This window comes from Rhinatrema bivittatum, chromosome 4 (genome assembly GCF_901001135.1).
Source record: "Rhinatrema bivittatum chromosome 4, aRhiBiv1.1, whole genome shotgun sequence".
NCBI classification, from domain to species: Eukaryota; Metazoa; Chordata; class Amphibia; order Gymnophiona; family Rhinatrematidae; genus Rhinatrema; species Rhinatrema bivittatum.
In genome coordinates, this window is record NC_042618.1 from 426,780,653 (window position 1) to 426,808,051 (window position 27,399).

The window sequence follows — 27,399 nt, forward strand, 5'->3', positions numbered from 1 at the left end:
ATTGTCCGACATTACTCTGACTGATTTGTCTCGGAGTCTGTGACCGAACCGTAGGCAGGCTAGTCTGACTGCCTGGGCTTCTAGGCGATTGATGTTCCATTCCGACTCTTCTTTGTTCCATTGCCCCCGGGGCGGTTAGCTCTTGGCAGTGTGCTCCCCATCCTCGCAGGCTGGCGTCCGTGGTTAGCAGGATCCAGGTTGGTGAGGATAGTCTCAGTCCCTGGTTCAGATGGCCTTCTTGTAGCCACCATCGTAGTTGGGTCCGAACTTTGTCCAGGAGCTGAAGCCGTACGGTGTAGTTCTGGGACAGTGGATTCCATCGTGATAGTAGTGAGCGCTGTAGGGGTCTCATGTGAGCTCTTGCCCATGGCACTACTTCCAGTGTGGATGCCATGAGGCCGAGGACTTGGAGGTAGTCCCATGCCGTAGGGGCGAAGCTCGCTCAAGAGGGTTCGCAACTGGATCATCAGTTTTGATCTCTCTATCAGTGTCAGGATGACCTTGTCTTGTTTGGTGTCGAACCGGACTCCCAAGTATTCTAGAGATTGGAAGGGCTGCAGACAGCTCTTGTTTGTGTTGACCACTCTCCAGTAGAGTTTTGACTCTGTTGGTCGCCTGGTGGCTTTCCTCTGGGGATCTTGCCCTGATCAGCCAATTGTCTAGATAAGGGTATACGAGGATCCCTTCCTTCCTCAGTGTTGCTGCCACTACCACCATGATCTTGGTGAACGTCCGGGGTGCTGTGGCTAACCCGAATGGTAGTGTCCGGAACTGGTAGTGACGGTCCAGGATCGTGAAGCGTAGAAAACGCTGATGCTCTTGATGGATCGGAATGTGTAGGTAGGCTTCTGACAGATCCAGGGATGTAAGGAACTCTCCCGGTTGTATCGCTCTTATTACCGAGCGTAGAGTTTCCATGCAGAAGCACGGAATCTTCAGGTGGCGGGGTTGACCAACTTGAGGTCCAGGATGGGCCTGAACGTTCCTTCTTTCTTGGGAACGATAAAATAGATTGAATAATGTCCAGTATTTATTTGTTGTGCGGCCACCGGTGTTATAGCCTCTAAGGCTAGAAATCTAGTCAGTGTAGCTTCCACTGCCATCGTCTTGGAAGGGTCATGGCAGGGGGATTCCACAAACTTGCCCGAAGATGGTGGTCGAAATCCAGGTAATATCCCTCTTGAATGATGGCTAGGACCCACTTGTCTGAAGTTATTTTGACACATCTTTGGTAGAATAGGGCAAGTCTGCCCCCTATGGCTTCTTCCTTTGGACGGGTCGGCTGATTTTCATTGTGGGGTGTGGCTGGGGCCTGGGCCCGAGCTGGCTCCCCTTTTGCTGTGCTTGTTCCGAAAGGACTGGCTCCTGCCTGCGGGGTGAGCCGCTTGATATGTGCTTCTGTATGGGTTGAAGCTCTGTGATCCTCTGCCCCTGGAAGTTCGGGGGAAGGGTCGCTGGTTTCTCTTATTCCTGTCCTCCGGTAGCCGCGGCAGTGGGGATTCGCCCCATTTGTTGGCTAGTTTCTCTAGTTCGCTTTCGAACAGGAGTGTTCCCTTGAAGGGCATCCTCGTGAGTTTCGTTTTGGAAGATGCGTCGTCCGACCAGTTTCGGAGCCAGAGTTGTCTTCAGGCTGCCACGGCTGCGGTGCATACCAGGTCAGAAGCAACGTTCGCGAGGAATGATACTGCTGATTCCAGGGCTTCCCCAGGAGTGTTGTTCCTGGTCTGTGAAAAGCAGGCGCATGTCACTACGGCACAGCAGGCTGCAATCTGTAGCAACATAGCGGAAACGTCAAAAGTCTGTTTGAGGATAGATTCCAGACGCCTGTCTTGAGCATCCTTGAGTGCTGCTCCTCCCTCCACTGGGATAGTAGTGCACTTCGAAACTGCGCAGACCATGGCATCCACTTCAGACATGCCTCGAGCTTCGGAGACCGGAGACTTTTAACTAGATTTCTACCTTACCTTGTCTCGGCGCTTCCCGGTCTCGTTCCGGGAGGTCTCCGGCTGCGGGGGGAGAGGGAAATACCTTCACCGCTGTGCTCGAAGTTGCACCTGCTGCCTCTCAGCCTCACCCGATGTCGGGGGCTAGGTCCCCGCCAAGGATCGGCCGCCGGACCGAGACTTATCTCCGAGGGATTATGGAAATCACTTCGGGAATTCTCAAATGGGGGAGGGACCCAATGGGTGTCACCGCAGGAGAGCAGGGCTCATCTGTAGAGGTAAGATTTCTTCTTGTTTTGGTTTTCTTTGCTAAATTACTCTAACGCTGTGCTAGCATGCATAGAGTCCCGAACTGCTAATGAGATGGAAAATACTTAAGAGCTGCACTTCCTGCAGGGGTATATGTACTAGGGCTGACATCAGATTGAAATCTGATCCATCTCCAACTGCTATCAGGAGTACACTATACCCATTGGTCCTGAGTCCATCTGCTACACGCTAGGAAATTAGCGCTTGCTGAGTAACAGTAGAACTCTCAAGATCAGTTTTAAGAGATTCCCAGACCACTTTATGTTCACCAACTTCTTTGTCAACAGTTTTTAGCCGTTTGTCTAAATCTTGAACTGTGTTAGAGATAAGATTTACTTGTATTGAAATATTTGAATTCAAAACATGAATAGCATCCCAGATTGATTCCAGAGTAAATGACTGACGCCTTACCAGCTCTACTAGCAGAATAGGTGGATGGTCAGTAGTGCTCTCACCAGTCTGCTGGGAACAGCTCCAGCAGAAACCACTCCCGCTAGCCCTAAGCTCTGACAGAGGGCTGAGGCTTCTCCCTCCACAAACGCAGACTCTATCAGGTACTCACTACAGATGCCTTTCTCCGACACCTCTGAGTCCCGTTGCGGCGGATGGGATCGAACCTCAGCAGGGTTAGTGGCGGCATCCTCTCCTCCGGGGATAGAGTTGTTGAAAGCTCTGGGGCGGGTTCGGGCTCTTCTTCCTCCTAAACGACGACCAGTGAGCTAGGTCCCGGAATTGCTGAGTCCCGGCAAACATGGGTGTCCATTGATCCCACCACTGGAAGGGGGGAGAGAGCGCTTCCGAGCCAAGCACTCCCTTGCCCTTTGCTTGTAGGCCGAATGCGGCATTTGCTCAGAAAATGAACTAGCGGAAAAGAGAGACGCCCGTGTTCACCTCGCTAAACTTTTTTTTTTTTTTTTTTTTTAATAAAACTTAGCCCCTTAAAGCAGCCTTACCAGAGAAAAAGAAAGAAAACTGTACCTTCCTGACAGAAGCACTATTGGATCCAGGAACAAAGCAGCCAAAAGGGAGAGTGGAGAGGACTAGTGCTGAGGGAACCAGACCACCAGCTATCAGACTCGCCTTGCTGCGAGGACTGAACCACCAAAAATCACCAACCCCCTGCCATCCTTACTTGGGGGCAGATTTTATAAAATGTACGCTCGATTTTATAACATGCACGCGCAAGGGGGTGCACAATTGTGTACCTTGCGCGCGCTGAGCCCGCTCCGAGCCGTGCTGCCTTCTCCCGTTCCTTCCCAGGCCACTCTGAAATCGGAGCGGCCTCGGAGGGAACTTCCATACCCCCCTACCCCACCTTCCCTCCCCCCCTACCTTTGTTGATTTCTTTTTTTTTGTTTTAAAACTTACTTCAGCCCTGGGGCTGAAGTAAGTTGCGGGCGCCGGCCGACTGCCAGCACATGATCCCTGACCCAGAGGCCGTGCGGAGGCCTCTAGCCACGCCCCCGCCCCGGACCTCCCCGCCCCTTTTGTAAAGCCCCGGGACTTACAAGCGTCCCGGGGCTTTACATGCATCGCCGGGGCCTTTTGAAAATAGGCCCAGCATGCGTAACCTTTTGAAAATCCGGCCCTTGACTGGGAGGAAGCAACTCATGCACCAGAATTACAGACTGCAGATTCAACTTTTACCATATGCTAGAGACAGAGAATTACTGAGAGACTACAGGTGGCACAGTATGGTGAAATTTATACTTATCAGTTAAATTCCTTTTCTTTAGTCCTAAAAGACCAGTCCACATGCAGGGAATTTCCCCTGCATGCCAGCAGGTGGAGGCAGAGAACTCCTTCACGTTTTCTTTGTCCTTCCTACTATATATTCTGGGATAGTTGGGTGGTTCCCTCAGTAGTCTCTTGCCCTAGCTTTGTAGCTTAACATATTGACCTCTTTCTATGCTCGTCTTGTGCCTTTTTCACCATATCCCAATCTTAACCCCTTTTTGCTTTTTATTTACTTATCTTTTTTAATCCAACCCAAAAGAAAAGAACAGAAAAGTTATATAATCTTATGTCTCTTTTTTTTTTTTTTTTTGTAAAGGACAAACTTTCAAGAGACCTCCAATGAGTATAGTTGGTTCACCTCCTCCTTCAGGATACCCCAAGTAACTCTTGTTGACACCACACACACACCCTTTTTTTTTTGGGGGGGGGGGGGGTTTGGACTGGTCTGCTAGGACTATAGGATAGGACATTAATTGGTAAGGATAAATCTGACCTTCATTTTTGTCCTGCAGAAAGTCCACACCCGTGGGATGTATCTGAGCAGGTCTTAGTTAGGGTGGACTACAGCCTCTGTGGCTCCTAATACTATTCTGTCAAAGGTTAACTCTTTGCCTGCCTGAAGATCAAGTCTGTAGTGCTTCGTAAAAATATGCAGCAAAGATCAAGTTGCCACCCTGCAAATATCCTGTGATGTCGCTGACCTGCTCTCTGCCTGCAAGGTTGCCTGAGCCTTTGTCAAATGCGCACTAACAGGCTAATTTTAAAATGAGCATGTATGCACCCATATATGTGCATCTCGGCATGTGAGCTGAAATATGCTGCAATTTTTAATTGTGTGCACACTTGCATGTGTATGTTATAGAATACACCTCCTGTGTGAAAGCATGCTCCTAATCTTAAAACATTGCTTGAGAAAACATACTTCGTGTATCTTTCCTAGGACTTTGCCAGCTTTTATGCACGTACGTGGATTTTTTTTATCTCTTTTTATTTAGCAGCAAGTATAAATATTGTTAACAATTCAGATAATACCAACATAGAAATGTGAAGATTTAACAATCATGACTTATCACTATCATCTTACAAAGTACAAACATATTTTCCAATAACTAGTCTGTGTCTCCTACCATACTCTGCTACAACTTTTTTTTACTTTATTTTCCCTCTCCCTATACCCACCTATTATCCCATCAACCCATTCACACCACACACTCCCATTTGAGCTCATACACTCCCTCTTCCACATACGCTTCCCCAACTATTACCTCAACTATTCCAATCCATGGCTCACCATATACACACATTCTCCTACATTTATGAGAGAAATGATGTCCCTTAAAATATTTTTCATGTACTAAGTAGGCGGATTTGAAAACATGCTCGTGCAAAGGACTACACAGCTTTTCCACTTAGTCCACCAGTTTTGCCCAGTTAATATCAAGGTCTTCAAGACTCCTCTAGTTCTTCATCCTGCACACCCCCCAGTTGACCCAGACCCCTCACCCTGTCCTGTAAGCCCTAAAACTCGAGATCTACAGACTTGCTCCTCATTTGAAGCAGCAGTAAAGTTACACGGCTAACAAGCTGCCATGTGCTGCAGTTTTCAGTTTTAAAATACGGAGTTATGCGTATAACTATTGGCCCCACCCTCGAATACCCATGATCCGACCATGCCCCACCCCTTTCCCGCCATTTTATTTTTGACACGCGCACAGGTATATATGTTCGTACTTTGCAGCTTTTTTAAATCTACATTGGTCACACATGGCCCATATACACATGTATGTGGGCATTTTTGCTCAAGCAACACTTTTAAAATCGACCTCACAGAGTGTGTGGAACTTGTTTATCCTTACCAATGTAAGCTGATGCTATTGCTTCCTTAATCCAGCATGCAATAGATGCCTTAGATGCTGCCTAGCCCTTTCTTTGGCCTTCAAGGAAAACAAATATCCTGTCCAACTTTCTGAACTTATTCATAACTTTCAAATATCACAGCAGCGCCCTCTGAACATCCAGCAAATGGGGATTATCGCCTGACTCTCCTCCTCCTGTTTTTGCCAAGGTTGGCAGCACGATCTCCAGATCACCCAGTCCTTCTCGACCCTCTATCACCTCACTCTGAATTGCCATCAGTTCTCCTGGACCTCCCAATTTCACCTGCACAAGTCAATTAGCAGGCATAAATTGGTTAGTCTATAAGGTGCCTCCCGACTCCTGTCATTTTTGCCACACCAGACTAATACCGCTAGCCTTCTGAAGATTTTTCACCAGCAGATGTAAAAGTGTATGAACAAGTTCAGTAATGTATCGGTAATATTCATGATAGTCCCTGTGCAAATAACGTACAGATAGACAGGATCTAGCTACCTGTCAAAGCAAAGAAAAACTAAGATGCCAAATGGGACTGCAATTCCCAGTACCCAGATCTAGAAAGCATGAGCCAGAGTAGGCTGGGCCAGAGAGACTCAGCAGGTTTTCCATAATTGGTGGCCAAGTGCTATACTTGGGGGAGTTCCCTGACATAAAGGAGTTCCATATCCAGGGGAGGTCCAGTTCCAGTTCCAAGTTCCAGAGTACCAGTGCTAGCAACAGTCCCACTGTAGAAGCACATGGAAGTAGAGGAGGAAGGAGAAGCAGAGCCAGATGGGAAGCTATCTGCAGACAGAATCTTCACACAGAGTTAAGTTAGAGTTCCTTGCTTTTCTCTCTCTATCATATATTTTAGCCAAAAGAAAATTGAAAGGTGAATCAGATATAAGTGGGGGGATCTAAGGCTTCCCTGTTTTAAGTATTTTGGATTTAGGAATGTTAAAAGCTATAGTAATCTATGAAAGATTTGCCTTGAAGCTACTAAGAATCCATTTAAAGTTAATAAATTCACTATTGAGAATTGAAAGCTAAACACTGCCACTGCTTGAATGTTTGTCTGGAAAGCTGATTCCTTGTTTAGAATGGTTTAGTAGATGGCTGGGAAACTGCTTGAATGTTTGACTGCAGTAATTAATTCCTGGTAAATTTAGAGCAGCTGGTGAAAGACTGTGGTTAAGACAGCTTAAGGCTCACTACTATTTGCACTATTAAAAGTTTCAGATATTTGCACTTATTATGCAGCCAGTTTAAATTGCAGTAAACTGTAGGCGTCTGGGGCAGTTAAAACTGGGAGGAATTAAGCCCTGGAAGTTAAGCCAGGAACCTTTAATGAAAATGTTATCTGGAGCTGACAGTAACTTAAGATCAGGCAAGCAAGAGTCACCAGTTAGTTAGCCCTAACAGGGCTGGATTCCAAAGTGTACTACTGAGAACAGGGAGAAGTGCTCTCTAGGGAAAAGTCTAATATATAAACAGTGGCTTGAAGATGGGAAAGAAATAATTATTAAGACCAAAGCAAAATAGTGTTTTGTTGTGCATTTGTTTTTGTTTTAAACCCCTGGAAACTTGCTTTCTGAAATTATAAAATCTTGTATTAAACCATAGCATGGTTGTCGCATTGGTTTTCTTGGTCTTCTAAATGAGAGAATCTACCTTAGGCCCTACTATGCTGAATATATGTTAGGATTAGTTAGTGTGTGGGCCCTGGGCCGAGGTGAGAGAAGGTACTGCCCACAGGGAGGAGCCCCGTGAGCCTCACTGTCGGGAGGCGAGGTCTCAGTGACTAACGTCAGACACAGAATCAGTCTAGAGTCTTTATTAAAGCGAAAGAGTGACACAACCTGCGGAGCGGGGGGTGCCAGAGAGGAGGTCTCACAGACTCAGAGATACGGGGTCCAAGGATAAGAGAATATCCCGAGTGGACACCTCCATAGAGTAGGTGATGATCTGCAGAGGAGGTACACTGATGATGTCTTCAGTAGAGATGGTAGTGGCCCGCGGAGCGGGGTACACCGAAGAAGGCCCTTAGTAGAGATGGTAGTGATCCACGAAGCGGGGTACACCGGAGAGGGTCCTCAGTAGTGATGCTTGCGGTCCGCAGAGCAGGGCATGCTGATGAGGTCCTTAATAGAGATGGTACCGGCCCGCAGAGCGGGGTACTCACGGTGAAGGTCCTCAGTAAAGAAGGTAGTGATCCGCAAAGCAGGGAACACCAGTGAGGTCCTCAGTGGAGATGGTAGTGGTCCGCAAAGCGGGATACACCAGAGGGATCCTCGGTAGAACAGGAAGTAGTCCGCAGAGCAGGGTACTCACAAAAAGAGTAGTGATGGTTCCAGGGAAGCCCCAGGGAACAGGGCAGGCTGAAGTCCCAAGCGATAGGCCCTCCAAGGAGCAGATAGCCAAGATGAGGAAAAGGCCCCCGAGGAGCGGGTACCCAAGAGGAACTGGAACGCAAGTCCTCAGAGAGCGAGGTGGATTTAGCAAGAAGGGTTCTCTTTGCCAAGTCGTCGGTAGGCAGGGCCAGCTGGCTTAAATATCCTGGAGGGATGACATCATCCGGAGGGGACGCCCCCAAGGTTCCGCCATGACAGCTTTAAGACTGGCCAGTGCGCACCTAAGGACTTCCAACGGCAAGATGGTGGTCGGCGGTGTCCGTGCCGTCCCAGGAGGCCTGGGAGTGGTAGACAGGCCATTGGCAGCTGGTGGAGGCTGCCAGTCTACCCCACGGAGTCAGGGAAGCAAAGAAAACGGTGAGCAAGAGTGGCCAAGAGGCAGTGTCCATCGCTACAAGACCAGACGTATACATGTGAGCCCTCTGAGGACAGAGAAATAACTACGGTACCTGAATATAATCCACTTTGATATGCTGAAAAAGCTTGAAAAGTGGAATATAAATAAATAAATAGATTTATGTATCTCTCTTACAAAATGACAACTACCATGTATGCTTCTGAACCCCACCTCGGAATGCCCCTACACCACCCTTTTTCTCCCCTGCTAAAATGTATGCTTGAAACCACACACTTACAGGCCGATTCAATAAAAGGTGCGGGAGAGACGGCACTCCGAGTTGAGCGCCCGCTCTCCCGACGCGCACCCAGGCGTGCAATTCTCTATTTAAATGAGGCCGGGCGCTAATAAGGAGGTGCTAGAGACAATAGCGCATCCCTAGCGCTTCCTTATTAGCGGAAGAGGCGGCTGTCAGCGGGTCTGACAACCGATGCTTAATTTTACCAGCGTCGATTTTCGAACCCTCTGACAGACACGTGTTAAAAAAACAGACCCTGGCAAGATTAAACGTCCATTTTTCTAACCCGCTAACTGGCAGGCAGATTTTTTTTTTTTCTATTTTTGGTGCCTCTGACTTTATATCGCTAGGATATTAAGTCGGAGGGTGTACAGAAAAGTAGTATTTTCTGCTTTTCTATACACTTTTCCGGGTTACTTAGAATTTAATGCCTGCCCTTGGGCAGGTGTTAATTTCTGAGAATAAAATGTGCGGCTTGGCCGCACATTTTACTTTCTGTATTTTGGGCGACTAATAGGCTCATCAACATGCATTTGCATATGATAAGTGCTTTTAGTTTCAGGGGGGTTGGCCGCGCGGGTAATAAGAGCGTGTCTAAAACGCGCGACCAAACAGAGGCTAAGCGGTGCATTTGGCCAAGCGCACCATTCTATATCGGCCTGTTACTCTCTTCTCAGTTTGTGGCAGTGGCCAAGAAAGGAAATAGAAGGCTAGGAATTATTAGGAAAGGAATGAAGAATAAAACAGAGAATATCATAATGCCTCTTTATCACTTGAGTGTAATTCTGGTCACTGAATCTTAAAGATATAGCAGAATTAGAATAGGTACAGAGAACAGCGACCAAAATGATAAAGGGGATGGAATGATTCCCTTATGAGGAAAGGCTAAAGAGGTTTGGGGCTCTTCAACTTGAAGAGACAGCTGAGGGGAGACATGGTAAAGGTCTATAAAATGATAAGTGAAGTGGAACAGATAAATGCAAATTGGTTGTTTACTCTTTTAAAAAGTACAAAAACTAGGGGACATTAAATGAAGTTACTAGGTAATATTTGTAAGACAACTAGGAGACAATGTTATTTTTTATAATATTATTTATTTAGCTATTCTTATTTTCCACACATATACAACAAATTACAAATTTTGTTTTACTCAATGCATCCTTAAACTCTGGAATTCATTCTGGAGGATGTGATAAAAGCTGTTAATGTAGCTTGGTTTAAAAAAGGTTTGGACAATTTCCTGGAAGAAAAGTACATAATCCATTATTAAAGTGGACTTGGGGAAAAATCTGCTGCTTATCCCTGGGATAAGCAGTATGGAACCTATCGATGTTTTGGGATCCTGCCAGGTACTTGTGACCTGGATTGGCCACTGTTAGAAACAGAATACTGGGATTGATCTGACCCAGTATAGCAAATTTTATGTTCTCATAATATAGAGGTGTAGCACTAAGGAGTTAAGATCCCTTCTTATAAGGAGGAGCAAACTCAATCGTTTTTTAAAGTCAGAGGATTGCAGCTTTAATATGCATCCAATCAAGTAATCACAGTTTTTAAAGCAATTAGTATTGAGAGACACAGGGTTTACGTCCCCCGACACGGACCGTGTTTTGCCACACGGCTGTATCAGAAGGGACCAGTTCACAGCAACTGTTAACAGAAAAGAGAAATAGAGGGTAAATAAATAAGGATCCATGAAAACAGGATGGCTGTCTTATCGTTCCATTGACTTTACACATCCCTCAACTGGTCGGGTCTTTTCTTTACAGCACTCCTCTACTTGTAGCACCAGCGGGGTAGTTTATATCATCACGTGCCCTTGCCCTCCACTTTATGTGGGCAAGATGACTCGCGTACTTAAAACCTATATTTTCAAATACCTTAGTTGTATTCGCAACTCTCGAGAAGAGGCCCCGCTTGTTTCCCATTGGCTTACAGCAAAGAATTCTGTTGAGGATCTCCATTTCATAGCCATCGAATTTCCCATCCGCCACTCCCGTGAACATCTTATACATCGAGAGCAATGGATCTACACCATGAATTCTCTCACTCCCTTTGGTTTAAACAGGGACACTGACTGGTCCATCTTCCCTTGTTTTATTTATCACCTTCATTCCTTTCTGTTTACGATATCTCACTTTGAACCACCCTGCCTTTTTATGATTGGCAGAATCACCCCATGTGATTTTTTTGGCGCTTCTTTTCAAAACCCTCCTACTTTCTTTTCAGTACTGGCAGCCTGTTTCTCGGCGTTTCTTTGATTCTCATTCAATTTCTGAATGGCTAATATACTTTTATTTGTAAACTTATTTGTATGTATCTCTGTTATTACCATTAGACCTCTTTTCCTTCCGCATGTTCTTTGCTGGATTGAGATGTACTATGATTTAGATTTGTTTTTCTATTTTACAGTGTTTTCTGATATGTTGAAATAGCCATGTTTGGCTTCTTTGCACACTGTTACTTTATACTACTGTTATTATGATATGTATATGACTTTAATGGACAGCCATCCTGTTTTCATGGATCTTTATTTATTTACCCTCTGTTTCTCTGTTCGGTTAACAGTTGCTGTGAACTGCTCCCTCCTAATGTAGCCATTGTGGTGAAACACGGTCCGTGTCAGATGACTTTTTTTTTTTTTTCTTTATTTATCAATTTTTTAATTTACAAAACCTTTAAATTTTGCAAATAGAGAAAATTAGATCAGATGGAGGAGAACAGAAAATAAACAATATTAACATATCTTAGAAGTTATTCATCTTTTCTAAATATTAAATCAGTATATATCATGCCATTTTCTATCTTCCCTGGCAATGTATTAAGATCCATTTTAATTGAGAGTGAATCATCAAAGAAAAAATATATATTTAACAAATAAAAGGAGGCACATAACTCAACCATTATAATTAAGTATTAATGGGTGATGATGTAACAGGAGTTTGCAATGATAAAAAAGCTTTTAACTGTTCGGAAGTAAAGAAAATATTAACTTCAGCTCCTTTCTTTAAATAACATTTACAAGGAAACTTGATTTTAAATGAATAACCCAATGCGGTAACTTGTTGGCGCAGAGCAAGGAATTCTCTGCGTCTACCCTGGGTAATCGGGGATAAATCTGGGAAAATCTTCACATTTTCATTTAAAAAAGGGTAGGAAATTTACTGAAATATTTCTTCATAATGGATTGAACATCCATAGTGGATAGCATTGAGACTAGTAAAGTTGCTCTATCTATTACTTCAGTAGTATTTGACTCTTCTAAAAATTGAGTCAAATTCTCCTGGATGTCTAGTCTGTTTGATGGTGGCAATGCTTTAGGCAAAAAGTAACATTTGTTCACAACAGGAATATTTGTTTCATCAAAACACAAGACATTCAGCATATATTTTTTTAAGGTAATATAGGGGTTTTCGCCTAAAACCCGAGGAAAATTCAAAATCCTTACATTTAAATTTCTTGAAGAGTTCTCCAATATCTCCAGTCTCCTAGCCATTGACTGATTGTCTTTAACAACAGCAGCGTGAAATTTTAAGTTAGTCTGCTCTTTTTCCTCCAGGGTTGTTACACGTTTTGAAACCTGGTCAAGTTTCTTTTGTAAATCAGTGGTATTTTGAGAGCTTTGAGAAGCTAATGTTCTTACTTCCTCACCCAGATGATTTACGACTGAGGCTACTCCCGCCATCAAGTCCCAAAGGGCAGCCATTGTCACTACATCAGGGCGATCTGGTATTTTCAGGGGATTAAAAGTCGGGGTAAGTGTTTGCGGTCTTTGCAGGATAAAACTCGCAGAACTTACCCCCGCTGCCCCTTCTCCCAGTCCGATGTCCGTTGTTTCCGCTCTGGCTGCTGTTCCTTCAGGGGCGACCGAAATTGTTGCTGGTGTTAGTATCGCATCAGTCAGCGTTGGCGTCTCTGCAAGTGACCCGGAAGGAGTTCCTTCAGTCAGAGCGTCGAGTTGGAAAAAAAGCCCTGACCCTTGCGTTGGAACTGCTCGCTGTTCTGGGCTCAGAGTAGTCTCCTCCGGAGCGGTTTTCTCACTCTCCGATTGCCGCTCCAAGGGTTCCTCGACCTCTGGATTGATGGTTGAGGAGCTAAGGAACTTTGTGATCTCCTGCTGCAAAATCGATAACGGAGGGGGTGCTGAGGGATAAACCCTTACTTTTCCCTTCCGTTTCGGCGACATGTCCACAAAGTATTCAGTAGTAAAGAGAACAAGCAGGAGATTCTATGGCTCCGGCTCTTAACGTGCCGCCATCTTGGATCTCAATCGTCGTGTCAGATGACTTAAACCCTGTGTCTCTCGATACAAATCGCTTTAAAAACTGTGCTTAGTTGATTGGATGCCTATTAAAGCTACATTCCTCAGATTTTAAAAAATGGTTGAGTTTGCTCCTCCTTATAAGCAGAGATCCTAACTCCTTAGCACAATACCTCTATATTTTTGTATTTCCTCAGCATGTACTGTTCATCACTTCCACTTTATATTTGCTAAATTTTATGTTCTAACATTTATAAAATAGCATATACATGCATATATTTGAAAATTCATTCCAAAAAGCTTTTGTCATTTTTTAAAGTAATTTTTTAATGCACTAAAAAATTAAGTCAATCAGTCCTAATTGAAATATATATCCAACCTGGCACAAAATGCTGAACATGGATAAACTCTCCCACATTTTTAAATCTCCACACCAATGATGGTGCTTCCTTTAGTTTGAAGATCATTGTTCATATAAGCCAGTACTACTGTATTTAATTCATAAATCCAATATTGTTCTAAACAATTCAGCTGCACCAAGGAGTCTCCTCCCCACAATCAATATTGATCTGCTTTATCACAGTCCATCTTAAAACTTCTGTGCCAAGCAATGTTGAATCATAGATGCATCCGCTTTAGACGTTTTGGTGCAACTATTTATGTATTTATTTGGATTTATATGTCACCTATACACAGTTTGAGGTGCCTTACAATATATATATATATATATATATATATATATATATACACCCACACACAAATTCTAACAAAAAACAGAGTTTCACTAAATCTAAATGAGGCTCCATTCCTAATGGGAAGATTTAAAAGGTGGGAGAATTTATCCATCAATGAACATTCATAGTGAGCAGCTGGCAGCTGATAATTGGTTGAGATGATACAACATGGACAGTATAACACCTTGAGGTTTTCAATGGAGTAGGAAAACAATAGCTGAATGGTGAGAATCACAAGAGATATGGCTCTTACCATAATATAGTATGCACAGTGTTTATTCAGTGAGTGGATCTGCATTAAATATATGCATGCTTTGGGTAGTTTATTGCCTCCTTATTTGTTCAGATCAGTACTACAGGCTTTAGTACTAAGTCACATTGATTATTGCAATGGGCTACTTGTAGGGTTACCAGATAAGATTATTTAAACCCTACAGTTGGTACAGAATGCGACTGCCAGGGTTATAAATCATAACAGCAGATTCGATCATACAAGCCTGGTTTTAAGGCAGTTTCATTGGCTCCGTTAGCCAAAGATCACAGTTCAAAATGATGGTACTTATTCATAAGTTGCTTTATTCAGAGAACAAATGTATGACTGCAACTAAGTTACAGCATTACAGGTCAAGGAAATAATTCAAATCTGAAAAAATTGGTTTGTTAGCTTTATTCCCAAGTCAGGAATATCAATCACAGTTAATTAGGAAAAGGGCCTTTTCCTTTTTAGACCTTTTATATAGAATAAGTTGCTAGCAGTTTTAAGAAAAGAAGGTGATATAACAACTTTTAGAAAACAATTGATGACTTTATTATGTCAAGATGCTTTAAATGTTTGATTGTTACTGTATTAATATATATGTATGATTTTTATTTATTTTATTTATTTGTTTTTTATATACCGACATTTGATCTCAATTGCGATATCACACCGGTTTACATTCAGGTACTGTAGGTATTTCTCTATCCCCAGCGGGCTTACAATCTAAGTTTTTGTACCTGATGTTATAACCCGCCCTGAACTACTGTATAAGAAGAGGCGGAATAGAAATGTTATAAATAAAATAAAAATATTGTTGTCCTCTTAGTTTTAAAATACATTTGCTGGAAGTAAAGGCATTTGAATGCTGAAGTAGTTACAACATAAGTAACAACAGCCAAGAGGATTTATAGTATAATGAAATGACAACAGTTGAGTAACACCCATGTTTACTGTTTTATGCTGCGTTGAAAATACATTTCAACTATAAATCAAGTCTGCCTTCAGGATAGATGATTTATTACCTTTTTAGTGCATAAAAAAGACATAAAATAACTAAAAAAAATTCTTATTAGTTACTATCTAAAAGTATTGGACCTATGATTATAAACCTAAGGCAATACGTGTTTTTCACACAATAGCTTCCATAAGTGGATTTTCTAAATACAATAAAAGACAACATTGGCATTTTCAGCAGATATCAGTGGAGAGTTTAGGTTGCTATTTATCTGTCTGATTTCATTTTTTAGTGTGTGTGCTTATATATTATTACAGATTCCACTGCAACCTAACCATCTGTTAAAAAGCTGAAGGGGATAAAGATGAAAGAGAGAAAATATCCTGGCCACACATCTTGACTTAACTCCAACTACAGGAATCATGTCTGCATGCAACTCTCCTCAGCTAGCATAAAGATCTCATCTCCTCCCTAGAGGGAAAGATCCCTGTCCTCATTGTCTGTCTGTCTGTCTGTGAACTGGATTATAAACTCTTCATTGTAAGGACTGCCTCTTCTATATGTCTGTCCTGCACTGTGTACACCACATAAATGTATGATGTGTGTGCAGCACTAAATAAATGTTTGATGGTAGTAGTACTGATAAAAACTGCAGCCAATGTGAAGTTGGGCACTGATGACACTCATTGGCCCTGTAGTTTACATCTATAACTATGATTTCTATGGAGAATAACATGGCCCAAGCTCCTGTTGTAAGCATGAGGTGAGTAAATACATTATGGTTTATCTGTTGTCTTTCTTTTTTTAAGGTAACTGAATTCTGAATATTTATCAAAGCTGCACACACGAACAGCTAAGCCTGAAGTCTTCATGACTAGCACTATTACCCAAGTTTCATAACCTTTTCTTTGCATGTGTTCCCATAGTGAGTGCACTTTTCTTCGGAAACACAAATATCAGTGACACTCACATACTTCGTAATTTACACTAATAATCACGGTTGCTATGGTGATTTAGGCGCAGATGACACTCATAGGCCTTGCACTGTTTACATTAGTAACCGCAGTTGCCATGGAGATTTAGGCGCAGATGGCACTCACAGGCCCGTCCCTCGCACTCACACACAGCTTACTTACCACTGCTCCACTTTATCCCGGTCGTGCACTTTGTCTATCCAGGTGGGGACAGCTCTCATGGCTGCTCGTTATAGCATAAAGTACAACAAGAAAATGTCCGCCGCCTGGTGACTCTGGCGGCCGACGAACCTCCCGCCCAGCCCACGGCCGCCGAGCTCGGCAGCTACTCATTTGCATAATCCCGCCCCTCCCGCCGGGTAGCTCATCTATAGCACATGCGCAGTAACGGGTTTCGAGCACTTCAGAACATACGCGCTTACTAATGACGTTTCCCGCCTATTTTGACGCGTTTCTAATGACGTTTCCCGCCGTGTGCTGGCTGACATTACGGGCAGCGGGAAATTGGCAGGAAGGTGAGAAGTCTTGTGGAAGGGGTGAGGGTTTACATCTCGTAGGCTACAGGCCCGGCTCAGCCCAGGGTTCCCGTCTAATAGGTTTGCTTGTTTGGGTTTTTTTAAACATATGTCATCGGTGAAGTTGAAGTTCCAATCTCTGCAAATGGGGGTGAGGTAAAACCAGGAATGGCTCAGGTGGAGATCTTACGTGTGCACTATAGTCTGTATTTTTGTGTGCTGCGCAGCCGGGGATTGAAGCTCATGTGTGCTTTTGTATCTGTGTGCTGTGTAACTGAATAGGATGCTCCAAGCTTGCTTTTGCTCCATTGCATGCATGGAATTATTGTTCTGATTTTCCTGCTGATTTCCCAGAGAAAATCAAAACTACAATTCTAAACAGAACCAGAACTAGATCAGCCTGTTTGGATGACCCAGGGTGAAGTGGCAACTCTTGTATTGTAATGTTTCTAATGTAAACAAAGCAAACACTGTTACTGATCCCCAGCAGCTGAATATTGGCACTGTGATCCAGAAGTCTTGGAACATTTTTAAAATTCCCTTCTGTCACTGTGCTTGCTTATCTCATTGTGCCTCAAGGACCCAATTGAAAATATACAGTACCTGAATGTAATCTGCTTTAAAGTGTCACTAAAGGTAAAATATAAATTAAATGTAAATTGAAAAGATGTTTGCCTTAATCTGGTTTTCCTAGTTAACAAATCAGTAAATGTTATTACAAGTCCTTATTTTAAAAATTGTACAAGTCTTCTGAACCTAAGGAACCAAGTCATGTTGAGAACAGTGTCCAGATTAAATAGATTAGTTCAATGGGATGTTATTGGTCCATGCAGGGGAAAGTATATGTTTGATCATAGACAATCTAGAATGTATATTTATTTTAACTGAGAGTACTTCTTTGAAATTAGCAAGTAATAAGTTTACATAAATAAATAGAATGTCCTTGCAGATAAGGACCATAAGACTCATCTAGTCTGCCCATTATATTATGTTAGCAAAAGTCACATTAATTAACACTTATTCCACATAATATTCTATATATAAACTCCTTCAAACATTCATGCATTCTGAAACTCCTAAATTGCTGGCAAACTAGCATTTCCTCTGGCCAGTCCCCCAAGTGGGTTATGCACTTCTACCCACAGATGTAGACAGAGTAAAAGCTGACATCATGGATATATAGCCCTGCCCCGACATCAGCCTGCAAGTATTCTCCATCTCCAGCAGATGGTGGACATGCATTTCCCTACTGGAGATTGCTTGTAGAAAAAAAAGAGGAAGATTGAGAAGAAAGGAGCAGTTTATCGCACTGCTTGTACTCCTGAGGTGACACCAATAAGTCCCTCCCTTAGTTGAGCGCCTTAGTCCGGCAGCTTTTTCAGGCATAGGCTTAAAAAAAAAAAAAAGGCGAAACAGCGGAAGGACAAGGGAGGCTCAGCGGTGGAGACTTTCGCCCTCTTTCCACCCCCCCTCCCCATATCCAGAGACCCGTCAGCTTCTCAGCCAGGGCAGACAGCTGAGCTCAGGTAAAAAACAAAAAAAGGGACAAAACAAAAGGACAAAGAGGAGGGAGGTTTTATTTCCCCTAATCCTTCCTTACTGGGTCTTCTTACCTTTGTGTGAGTGGTCAGCATCTTTTCTTTCTTTCCTCTCACTTATCTGGGGAGTTTAGTGAGGTGTGGTGGTGGCGCAGGCATGGCAGGTTAAGCAGCCTCTGGCTAGGCCCTGCTCCCAGGATTGCTTCTTCAAGAGGCATGGTAGGCCGCAGCAGTGTTTTTGCATGCTTGTTTGTGCGCATGCTTGCCATGCGGTAATGTGATATAGATGCACACGTGCGCGCCTATTTGCGTGCACAAAGCTGAGGCCTACATTTGTGGAATGCCTAATTGGAACTTAGCTCTGACTTGAGTGCGTACTGAGCACCTACTCAAGCGCACTGGATGCCTACTTGAGCGCAAGCGTACTGTGAGTGTACTTGAGTGCGTCTTTTATCTGGGTGCAGAAGAAAAGCAAGGCAGTATGGAACCAGTGATAGAGAAGTCTTAGGGCGTAGTGATCTATGCTGCCTGCCATATAAGGTCAATATGGCCTAGGATTTCTGTAATTCTATGCCGGTGCTACCTGGACGTTGGACCGCACCCTCAGTGAGAGGGGACTGGAGCTGAAGGCAACTCATTGAGGTTGTCCCCTTCTTCAGTTGATTCTAGGATGGAAACGTCTTTAGGGGATGTTCAATCCAAGGATGTCAGATTGGGGCCTGTGTAGCCAGGTATGGGCCCATCCTCTTTTTCCTGAGTAGATTTCTCCAGGGTCTATAGATATTTGTGCAGGGGCACCCAGCAGAGACAGTGATACCTTCCAAGTGAGGTTGCGTACTTGGTGTTCCCAATTGTTTGTCCCTGATGATATGTAGGAGGATGTAGATTCATATAATTCTGACCAAGGATTTGGGTTTCTCCCCTCTGGATGATGGGGAAATTCTTCCAGATTTAGAGCCATATGAAATTCTGCTCTGTTTCTTTCATAGGGTTGAGTTACTAAGACTGTTATCTCAGACTCTGAAGCTGCTTGGTGCAGCTGGGGATGACTCTACGGGTGCACAAAAGACGGATCCAGTTATGGTCACCCTATGCAAGCATCATGTTTCTTTCCCCTCCTGGATGCAGTTCAAGAGTTGATTGCCTTTGTAAGGAATGCTCCAGAAGCAAACTTTAAAGGGGGACGTGCTTTGACGGGTTTGTACCCCTTGGAAGCAGTAGCGAGAGAACAGTTACATTTTCCGAAGTTGGAAGTGCTGGAGTGTTCTGTGTCTAAGCAGACCACCATTCCAGTAGAAGGAGGGGCAATTCTAACGGGTGCTCAGGATAGGAGAATTGATGCTATCCTTAAACAGGCCTTACGACCATGGCAATGATTTGGCACAATGGCTCTTGTTGCTTCCTGGTAGCTTGGACGAGCCTATGTGGCACAGGGAGGAATTTGCGCCTCGGCCTGCCCCGTCCCCATCTAGCATGGGAACAGTGGTCATTTTGCCTCCGCCATGCTTTAGTGTAGGGCTGGATGCAGGGGGAAGGGAGATCTCTCCCCGCCGAATTTGAGCCCTGTTAGCGGCTCCCAGTGCCTGCCTCTCCTAGCTCTGATCCCCCCACAGGGGGGGCCTTAAAGGGCTAGCTTCCCTTTTTTTCCAAATTTGTGCTTTTAATGCACAAGGCATTTTTGGAGGCCGAGGCTGAGTTGCAGGCTGAGGAGCCTCCATCTGTGAAGGTGGCTAGGCTTTCTGGGGTTTCTGATTCCTCCAGGGGGAGGACGAGCCGTGCGGATTTGGATCTCACCCCAGTTGAGGGTGGGCTCATCAACATTATTGAGGAGGGAGGATCTTGATCATTTAATTCCTCATGTTCTGACGGAGCTCGGTATTGAGGCGCCACAGCCAAGCTCGGAGGCTACCAAGGGGGACCCCGTTCTCTCGGGGCTTCGGGCCCCTCCTAAAGCTTTTCCTTTTTCATCCTATGCTACTAAAACTCTTGACCCGAGAATGGGAGGCTCCCGAGGCCAGCCTTCGGGTGGGGCGAGCCATGGAGAAGCTCTACCCGCTGCCAGACGAATCCTTGGCCGTCCTTAGGGTCCCAAAAGTGGACGCAGCCGTTTCAGCCATCACTAAGCAGATGACCATTCTGGTTGCAGGGGCTGCCACTCATAAAGGATCTTCAGGATAGGAAGCTGGAGGTCCTTCTTAAGAGGATTTTTGAGGTCTCGGCACTTTGCGTTAGGGCAGCGGTCTGCAATAGCCTCATGCAAAGGGTGACTCTTCGTTGGGTGCAATGGTTGCTCACCATGCAGGAGTTGCCTCCAGCGGAAGTGGAGCAGGCAGGTCGCGTGGAGGCAGCTGTGGCTTACACCGCAGATGCCTTCTATGATCTTCTTCAGGCGTCCTCGCACACTATGGCTTTGGCGGTCTCGGCTAGAAGGCTTCTGTGGCTCCACAACTGGTCGGCCGATGTTTCCTCCAAGGCCCAGCTAGGCAATCTTTCCTTTAAAGGGAAATTCTTGTTCGGGGATGATCTGGAAGCCCTTATCAAATCCCTAGGGGACAATAAGGTGTACAAGTTGCCGGAGGACAAGCCTCTAACCTCCAGGGCTTTTGGGTTGGCGCACCCTCGGTTCCGGGGACAGCGCAAGTTTCGGCAGGACCGGGCTCTGGCCTTCACTCCACGTCAGCCGTCGACGAGGTCTCAGGCTTGGTCTCATTCTTTTCGCGGCCGCAGGCCTCTCCGTGATGGGGGTCCTCAGGGATCTTCTGAGGGCAAGTCCTCCCAATGAAGGTGTCCTGGCCCACTCCTCTGTTCCGGTGATAGGCGGCCGCCTCTCTCTCTTTTTTGAGGAGTGGGTCAAGGTTACGTTGGACCAGTGGGTTCTAAGCATCATCGAACACGGCTACGCTTTGGATTTTGCACGCCCATTGCGGGACCTGTTCTTGATGTCGCCCTGCGGGGCCCGCACGAAACGGACAGCGGTGACTCAAACCCTGGGCCGGTTGAAAGCGCTGGGAGCCTTTGTCCCGGTCCCACCGGAGGAGTTCAGGACCAGCAGATACTCCATATATTTCGTGGTTCCCAAGAAGGAGGGCTCCTTCCGCCCGATCTTGGATCTGAAGAAGGTGAACAAAGTGCTTCAGGTACCCTGTTTTCACATGGAAACTCTCCGCTCAGTCATTGCGGCCGTCCACTCTGGCGAATATTTGGCTTCTTTAGACCTGACGGAAGAGTATCTTCACATAGGGATCTGCAAACAGTATCGGCGGTTTCTCAGGTTCATGATTCTAGGCGAGCATTATCAGTTTCAGGCGCTCCCGTTCAGATTGGCGACAGCTACACGTGTCTTCACCAAAGTAATGGTGGTAGTAGCTGCGGCTCTCAGGAGGGAGGGGATCTTGGTTCATCCCTATCTGGACGATTGGCTCATCCGCGCAAAGTCGGAGGAGCTTTGCAGGACAGCTGTTCAGTCGGTAGTGGACTGGCTCCAATCCCTCTGTTGGGTCATCAGTTTTGCCAAGAGCCAATTAGTCCTGTGCCAGGTACGAACTTCTTGGGTGCTCGGTTCAACACATCAGTCGTCAAGGTCTTTCTCACACAGGAGCGAATCGACAGGTTAACGGCACGGATCCAGTGGCTGTTATATCTACCGCTACCCTGGTTTTGGGATTACTTGCAGGTGCTGGGTTCTATGGCGTCTACTCTAGAGTAGTCCCTTGGGCCTTTGCTCACATGAGACCCTTGCAGAGGGCATTACTTTCTCATTGGGACCCGAAGTCGGAAGAGTTCCAGATCCAATTGCCGCTCTTGGAACCTGCCAGGTCCAGTCTCCATTGGTGGTTGATTCCATTCCGCGCTGCACGTGGGCTGCACCTGGAGAAGCCCCAGTGGGTGATCGTGACGACAGACGCCAGCCTCTCCAGCTGGGGTGCGGTTTGCCAATCGAGGGCAGCACAAGGCCGATGGAGAGAGCAGCAGGCGAAATGGTCCATAAATTGCTTGGAAACCAGGGCAGCACGTCTGGCATTGCGCAGTTTTCTTCCCCTGGTGAGCCGGTGATCAGTGCAAGTATTGTCCGACAATGCGACAACGGTGGCTTACATCAGTGGGGAACCAGAAGTCGTCCAGTGGCATTGGAGGCCGACCAGCTAATGCTCTGGGCGGAGCGCCATCTGGTCCATCTAGCAGCTTCTCACATAGCCGGGGTCGACAACGTTCAGGCAGATTTTCTCAGTCGCCAGCATCTAGATTCTGAAGAGTGGGAACTTTCCGAGGAAGTGATGCATCTCGTGACTCATCGGTGGGGGTGTTCCTCGCCTGGACCTGATGGCGACTCAGAGAAATGCAAAGGCGGCTCGCTTCTTTAGTCACAGGAGGGAACATGGGGCGGAAGGTGTCAATGCTCTGGTCCTGCCATGGCCTCGCAGCGTTCTGCTGTACGTCTTTCCTCCCTGCCCGTTGGTGGGCAAAGTCTTGCGAAGGATAGAGGCTCACACAGGCTCATTCGTTCTCGTGGCTCTGGAGTGGCCACGGCGGCCGTGGTTTGCAGATCTGATCAACTTAGTGGTGGACGGTCCTCTTTGGCTCAGTCATCTACCAAATCTTCTTCGACAAGGTCCAGTATTTTTCGATCAACTGGATCGCTTTTGTCTAGCGACTTGGCTTATGAGAGGCGGCAGTTGAGGAAGAAAGGTTATATGGATTCGGTTATTTCCACCCTCCTGCAGGCGCGAAATACTTCTCTTATCTATGTTTGAATCTGGAAGTTTTTTGATTCCTGGTGTAGCAGGTTGAATGAGTGCCCACGGCACACCTCAATTGTCCATATTCTGGCGTTCTTACAGGAGGATCTGAAAAAAGGCTTGGCGTGCAGTTCTCTCAGGGTTCAAGTAGCGGCCCTGGGATGTTTGCAGGGAAAGATTGACGGGACATCCTTGGCATCTCATCCGGTTGTAACAAGTTTTTCCTGAGAGGTGCTAAACATTTGAACCCTCTGGCTCGTCCAGTGTGTCCTTCTTGGAGTCTGAATCTGGTTCTCCGTGGCTTGTGCGGTCTTCCATTTGAGCCTTTGAAACAGGCCACCTTGAAAGACTTGACACTTAAGGTGATTTTCCTGGTGGCTATCACTTCAGCACGGCGCATTTCTGAGCTTCAAGCGTTGTCCTGTAGGGAGCCTTTTCTCAGGATTTCGGATTCAGGGGTGTCCCTTAGGATGGTGCCCTCCTTTCTACCGAAGATTGTGTCGGAGTTTCATTTGAATCAGACCGTGGAGTTGTCTGCCTTCACGGATTTGGATCGGAATTCGCCTCAGGCTTGTGACTTGCGAAGATTAGATTAGATTAAATTAGATTAACTAATGCTAGAGTTAATCTCCAGAGGTTGGCTTCAAGCCCCTACTCTCTGAATATACCTCTCTACCTTGGTTTCTCCCACTCTTCATTTCCAATCCCCAGTTGCTCGCCCTTGTTGTAATGTAACTTTTACTTTCTTCTCCCACTCTGTCTCCTCTATTTGAGGTTTTGACTTGTTATTGTTAAGAGCTATTGTTCTATGTAAACCGAGTTGATTTGATCTGTATCAAGAAAGTCGGTATATAAAAACCCCTAAATAAATAATTTATTTTATTTATTTATTTTTAATTTTTATATACCGATGTTCCTGTATACAATACATATCGCACCGGTTTACATGGAAACTGAACTGTCGCCTCAAGGGCGTAATACATTGTAACATGTTGACAAGGAACTTTTAGTGAAACTTTCATAAACAAGATTAACTGAAACGGTACAAAATCAGAGAGGTATGTACAGTGGAATGGATAACGTTTATATAATAATAAATGTGCAGTGGATTCTGCTTCGCTATCTGAAGGGCACTAATGCTTTTTGTTTGTCTGATCATTTGTTTGTCTTATGGAGTGGTCCTAAGAAAGGACATAAGGCAACTAAAGCCACTATTGCCCGCAGTTCTGGATGGTTTGAAAGCGCATTCAATCTGTTCTCAGGCAGCGTTTTGGGCAGAGAGTCAGTTTGTTTTGCCATAGGAAATTTGCAGAGCGGCTACTTGGAAATCTTTACACACTTTTGCTAAGCATTACCGTTTGGACATCCGTGCTCCAGATGGCGACTGTTTTGGCAGTGGTGTTCTTCGAGCGGGACTCTCCAGGTCCCACCCTATTTAGGGCAGCTTGGTTACATCCCAGCGGACTGGACTGATCCTGGTATGTACAGGGAAAGGAAAATTGGTTCTTACCTGCTAAATTTCATTCCTGTAGTACCAAGGATCAGTCCAGGCACCCGCCCATGGAATCTGGAGAGTCCTTTCGGTATCGTTTTCATTCTGCAGAAAATTCTCAAGTGGACAGCATTCACATTGCATATGGAAGTACTCCCTCCAAGTGCATAAGTTCCAGAAGTTATGCAGTTTTTTCATTAGGTGGTTTGATATAGCCATTGGTTCTTATGTTGAGGTTATGATATGTTTCATTCTGCTATGGTATGGATTATACTGAAGGATCGCAGGTGGTACACCAGTGTAAGAGGGGGTGTCTTTCAGCTTTTTTTCTCTGACTCCATCTGCTGGAAGGGAGACACAACCCAGCGTCTGGATTGATCCTTTGGTACTACAGGAACGAAAATTAGCAGGTAAGAACCAATTTTCCTTTACCCTTGTCTGTCCTTTCTCCAGAGCAGCTGTATCCTTTTTTATTTATTTATTTATTTATTTAATGGCTTTTATATACCGACGAACGTTGGGAACATCTCATCGGTTTACAGAGAACACAAAATTTAGCAACATGCTTTACAATTAACGCATGATTATATGAAGAACAGTTAAACCAATAGTGATTACATATAATAGCTTCGTTTTTCAGATGTTTTTCGTTTTTCGTTTTTCAGATGTGGTAACCAGAATTACATATAGTATTCAAAGTGCGGTCTCACCACGGAGCGATACAGAGGCATTATGACATCCTCCGTTTTATTTGCCATTCCCTTCTTAATAATTCCTAACATTCTTGTTATAATCTGGTATGTTTGTAGACCCTTGATCAAGGTGAAAGCTGACTTCACCCACAGGGAGGAGCCCTGTGGGGACTCACCACGATAGGCGTGGCCTTTAGCTGAGATGGACACAACAGCAAAGAGACTTTATTGTACTGGAATGTAAAAAAACCCACCAAGAGGGAATAGAGAGACACAGTCCAGAGAATAGGTAGCTCAATGATATCTCCGGTAGTGGTCCGTGGAGCGGGGTATGTCAGGGAATCCCTCCTTCAATGGAACTTCTCTGTATAGATCCGGTAGTGGCCCACAGCGCAGGGTATGCCGAGAATCACAGGATGTTGAGAGTAGAGCAGGAAGTCAGCAGAGCTGAATAGCAGATGGTACTCACTCTGAAGTGTGCAAGGAAGGTTGCTGAGGCGAACACGGTAGTGGCCCGAGACACTGGGTATACCGGAGGCTCCATCAGCTGAAGGTAGCGAAGCTACAAGGCTGAACCAGACAGAGCCCAAAACTGATGAAGAGAGATTCCAGGCAGGAAGGCCCTCCGAGGAGCGGATAGCCAGAACGTGACAAGGCCCCCGAGGAGCAGGTACCTAAAGCGTTCGAGTCTCTGGATCAGGAATGAGTTCAGCGTAGTGAAGTAAAGCATCTCCGAAGGAGTGGAATTCAGCAGGAAGGAAGTCCTTGCTAACTCGTAGGTAGCCCAGACTGGCTGGCTCAAATACACGCAGGCAGATGACGTCATGCGGAGGGGACGCCCCCGAGGTTCCCGCCATGATGTGTATAAGATGGGGCCTGGCGTGCGCGTGCCCTAGGTAATTCCCGATTCAAGATGGACGGGATTGCCCATGCCGTCCCAGGAACGCTGAGGAGATCGGCATGCAGAGGCAGAGGTCGCCAATTGTCCAAGAATTACTGGTACAGGAAAAAAGGAGGTGAGCAACAGAGGTCGCAGCTGTCTGTGACCGGGCACAACAATTCTGTTTGATTTTTTGATCGCCACAGCATACTGGGCCAATGATTTCAATGAATTATCCACTATGACACCTAGATCTCTTTCCTGGGTGGTAACTCCTAACATTGTGTAACTGCTGCAAGGGTTATTTTTCCCTAGAAGCATCACTTTGCACTTGTCCATGTTAAATATCATATGCCATTTGGAAGCCCAGTCGTCTAATTTTGCAAGTTCCTCCTGCAATTTATCACAATCTGCTTGAGATTTAACTACTCTGCATAATTTTGTGTCATCCGCAAATTTGATCACCTCACTCACCTTTCCAGATCATTTATAAATATATTAAAAAGCACCATTCCAAGTACAGATCCCTGAGGCACTCCACTGTTTATCTTTTTCCTCTGAAACACTGGTAAACAAAGTTTTTGTTTCCTTCAGGCTTTTTGGTGTTCCAAATAGATTTTTTGATGCTGATCACAGATATTACTTCAAAATTTGTACATCATGTAAGGTTTTTGAGAAACGACCAATTTTGTGTTACAATAATTGTGAAATTTTAAAAAATATTCTCGCGTACATATATTTTCTTGCTTGACAGTAGTTTTTATGATTTTTAAAATTCATGTCGTATTTTTGACAGCCATAAGCAACGTAACAGAGACTGTTTGTTTTTTTAAATACACCAAGAAACTGCCTGATCATGCCAGAACTTGCTCGGGCAAGCCCCAGCTCGGCTGCAAGATTCCAACTTGTTTCCATGACGACGCAGCCTTATATAAGCAGCAGCAATAAGTAGTCTCCTATGCAATGTCTGTGTGAATGAGCGAATCGTATCGCTACAACTGTTGAGTTTAAAGCTTGTGGATTTAATTTCATATACTTTATGAAATATCACGCCAATGTCATAATAGCTGTGACACGTTTTGTTACATCTGTGGTGAGTTTACTCTGAAAGCACAGAAAAGGAGTATGACTGTGTTATGGTTATTGATGTTTGGGTGGATCCTTGGACGCTGTGGCAGCTGACGAAGCCCACGGGGGGCAGTCCTGTGAGGGACCACAGTGTCATGCTAGACTCTGGACACACAAACACAGATTTGAATCTTTTATTAAACAATTTGGAAACCACCAGAGGTGGCAGTAGTGAGTAGTGGATGTTGAGCCCGGCTGGGCAGGTCCCCCCCAGAATGCTGGAACAGCGAATCCTCTGCTAGGCTGTGCTGTAGTGGAAAGAGACTGAGTGTTATGAGTACACCCTGTTAACATTGTTAATGAACCCAAGTTCTTGGCTTCCTTGTTTAATGTAATGCCTTGTTAG

General features: G+C 45.1%; 2 protein-coding genes across 6 annotated transcripts in view; one reads left to right on the forward strand and one right to left on the reverse strand.

Moving 5' to 3' along the window:
• The window catches only part of IFT122 (intraflagellar transport 122), a 335,375-nt gene extending 318,975 nt beyond the window's left edge, over positions 1-16,400 (reverse strand). For both annotated transcript variants that reach the window (XM_029601417.1, XM_029601416.1), the window contains exon 1: positions 16,235-16,400. In XM_029601417.1, coding sequence (XP_029457277.1) covers positions 16,235-16,293 — 59 coding nt within the window. In that variant the 5' untranslated portion in view covers positions 16,294-16,400. The remainder of the gene's footprint in view (positions 1-16,234) is intronic.
• A 70-nt stretch (positions 16,401-16,470) lies between these two features.
• The window catches only part of LOC115091270 (methyl-CpG-binding domain protein 4-like), a 59,664-nt gene continuing 48,735 nt past the window's right edge, over positions 16,471-27,399 (forward strand). For 2 of the 4 annotated variants that reach the window (XM_029601418.1, XM_029601421.1), the window contains exon 1: positions 16,471-16,587. The gene's annotated coding sequence lies outside the window, so the exon portion shown is untranslated. Of the gene's footprint in view, positions 16,669-16,745; positions 16,765-27,399 lie in introns of those variants that run through there. The other 2 variants (XM_029601419.1, XM_029601420.1) reach the window with 2 other exon arrangements.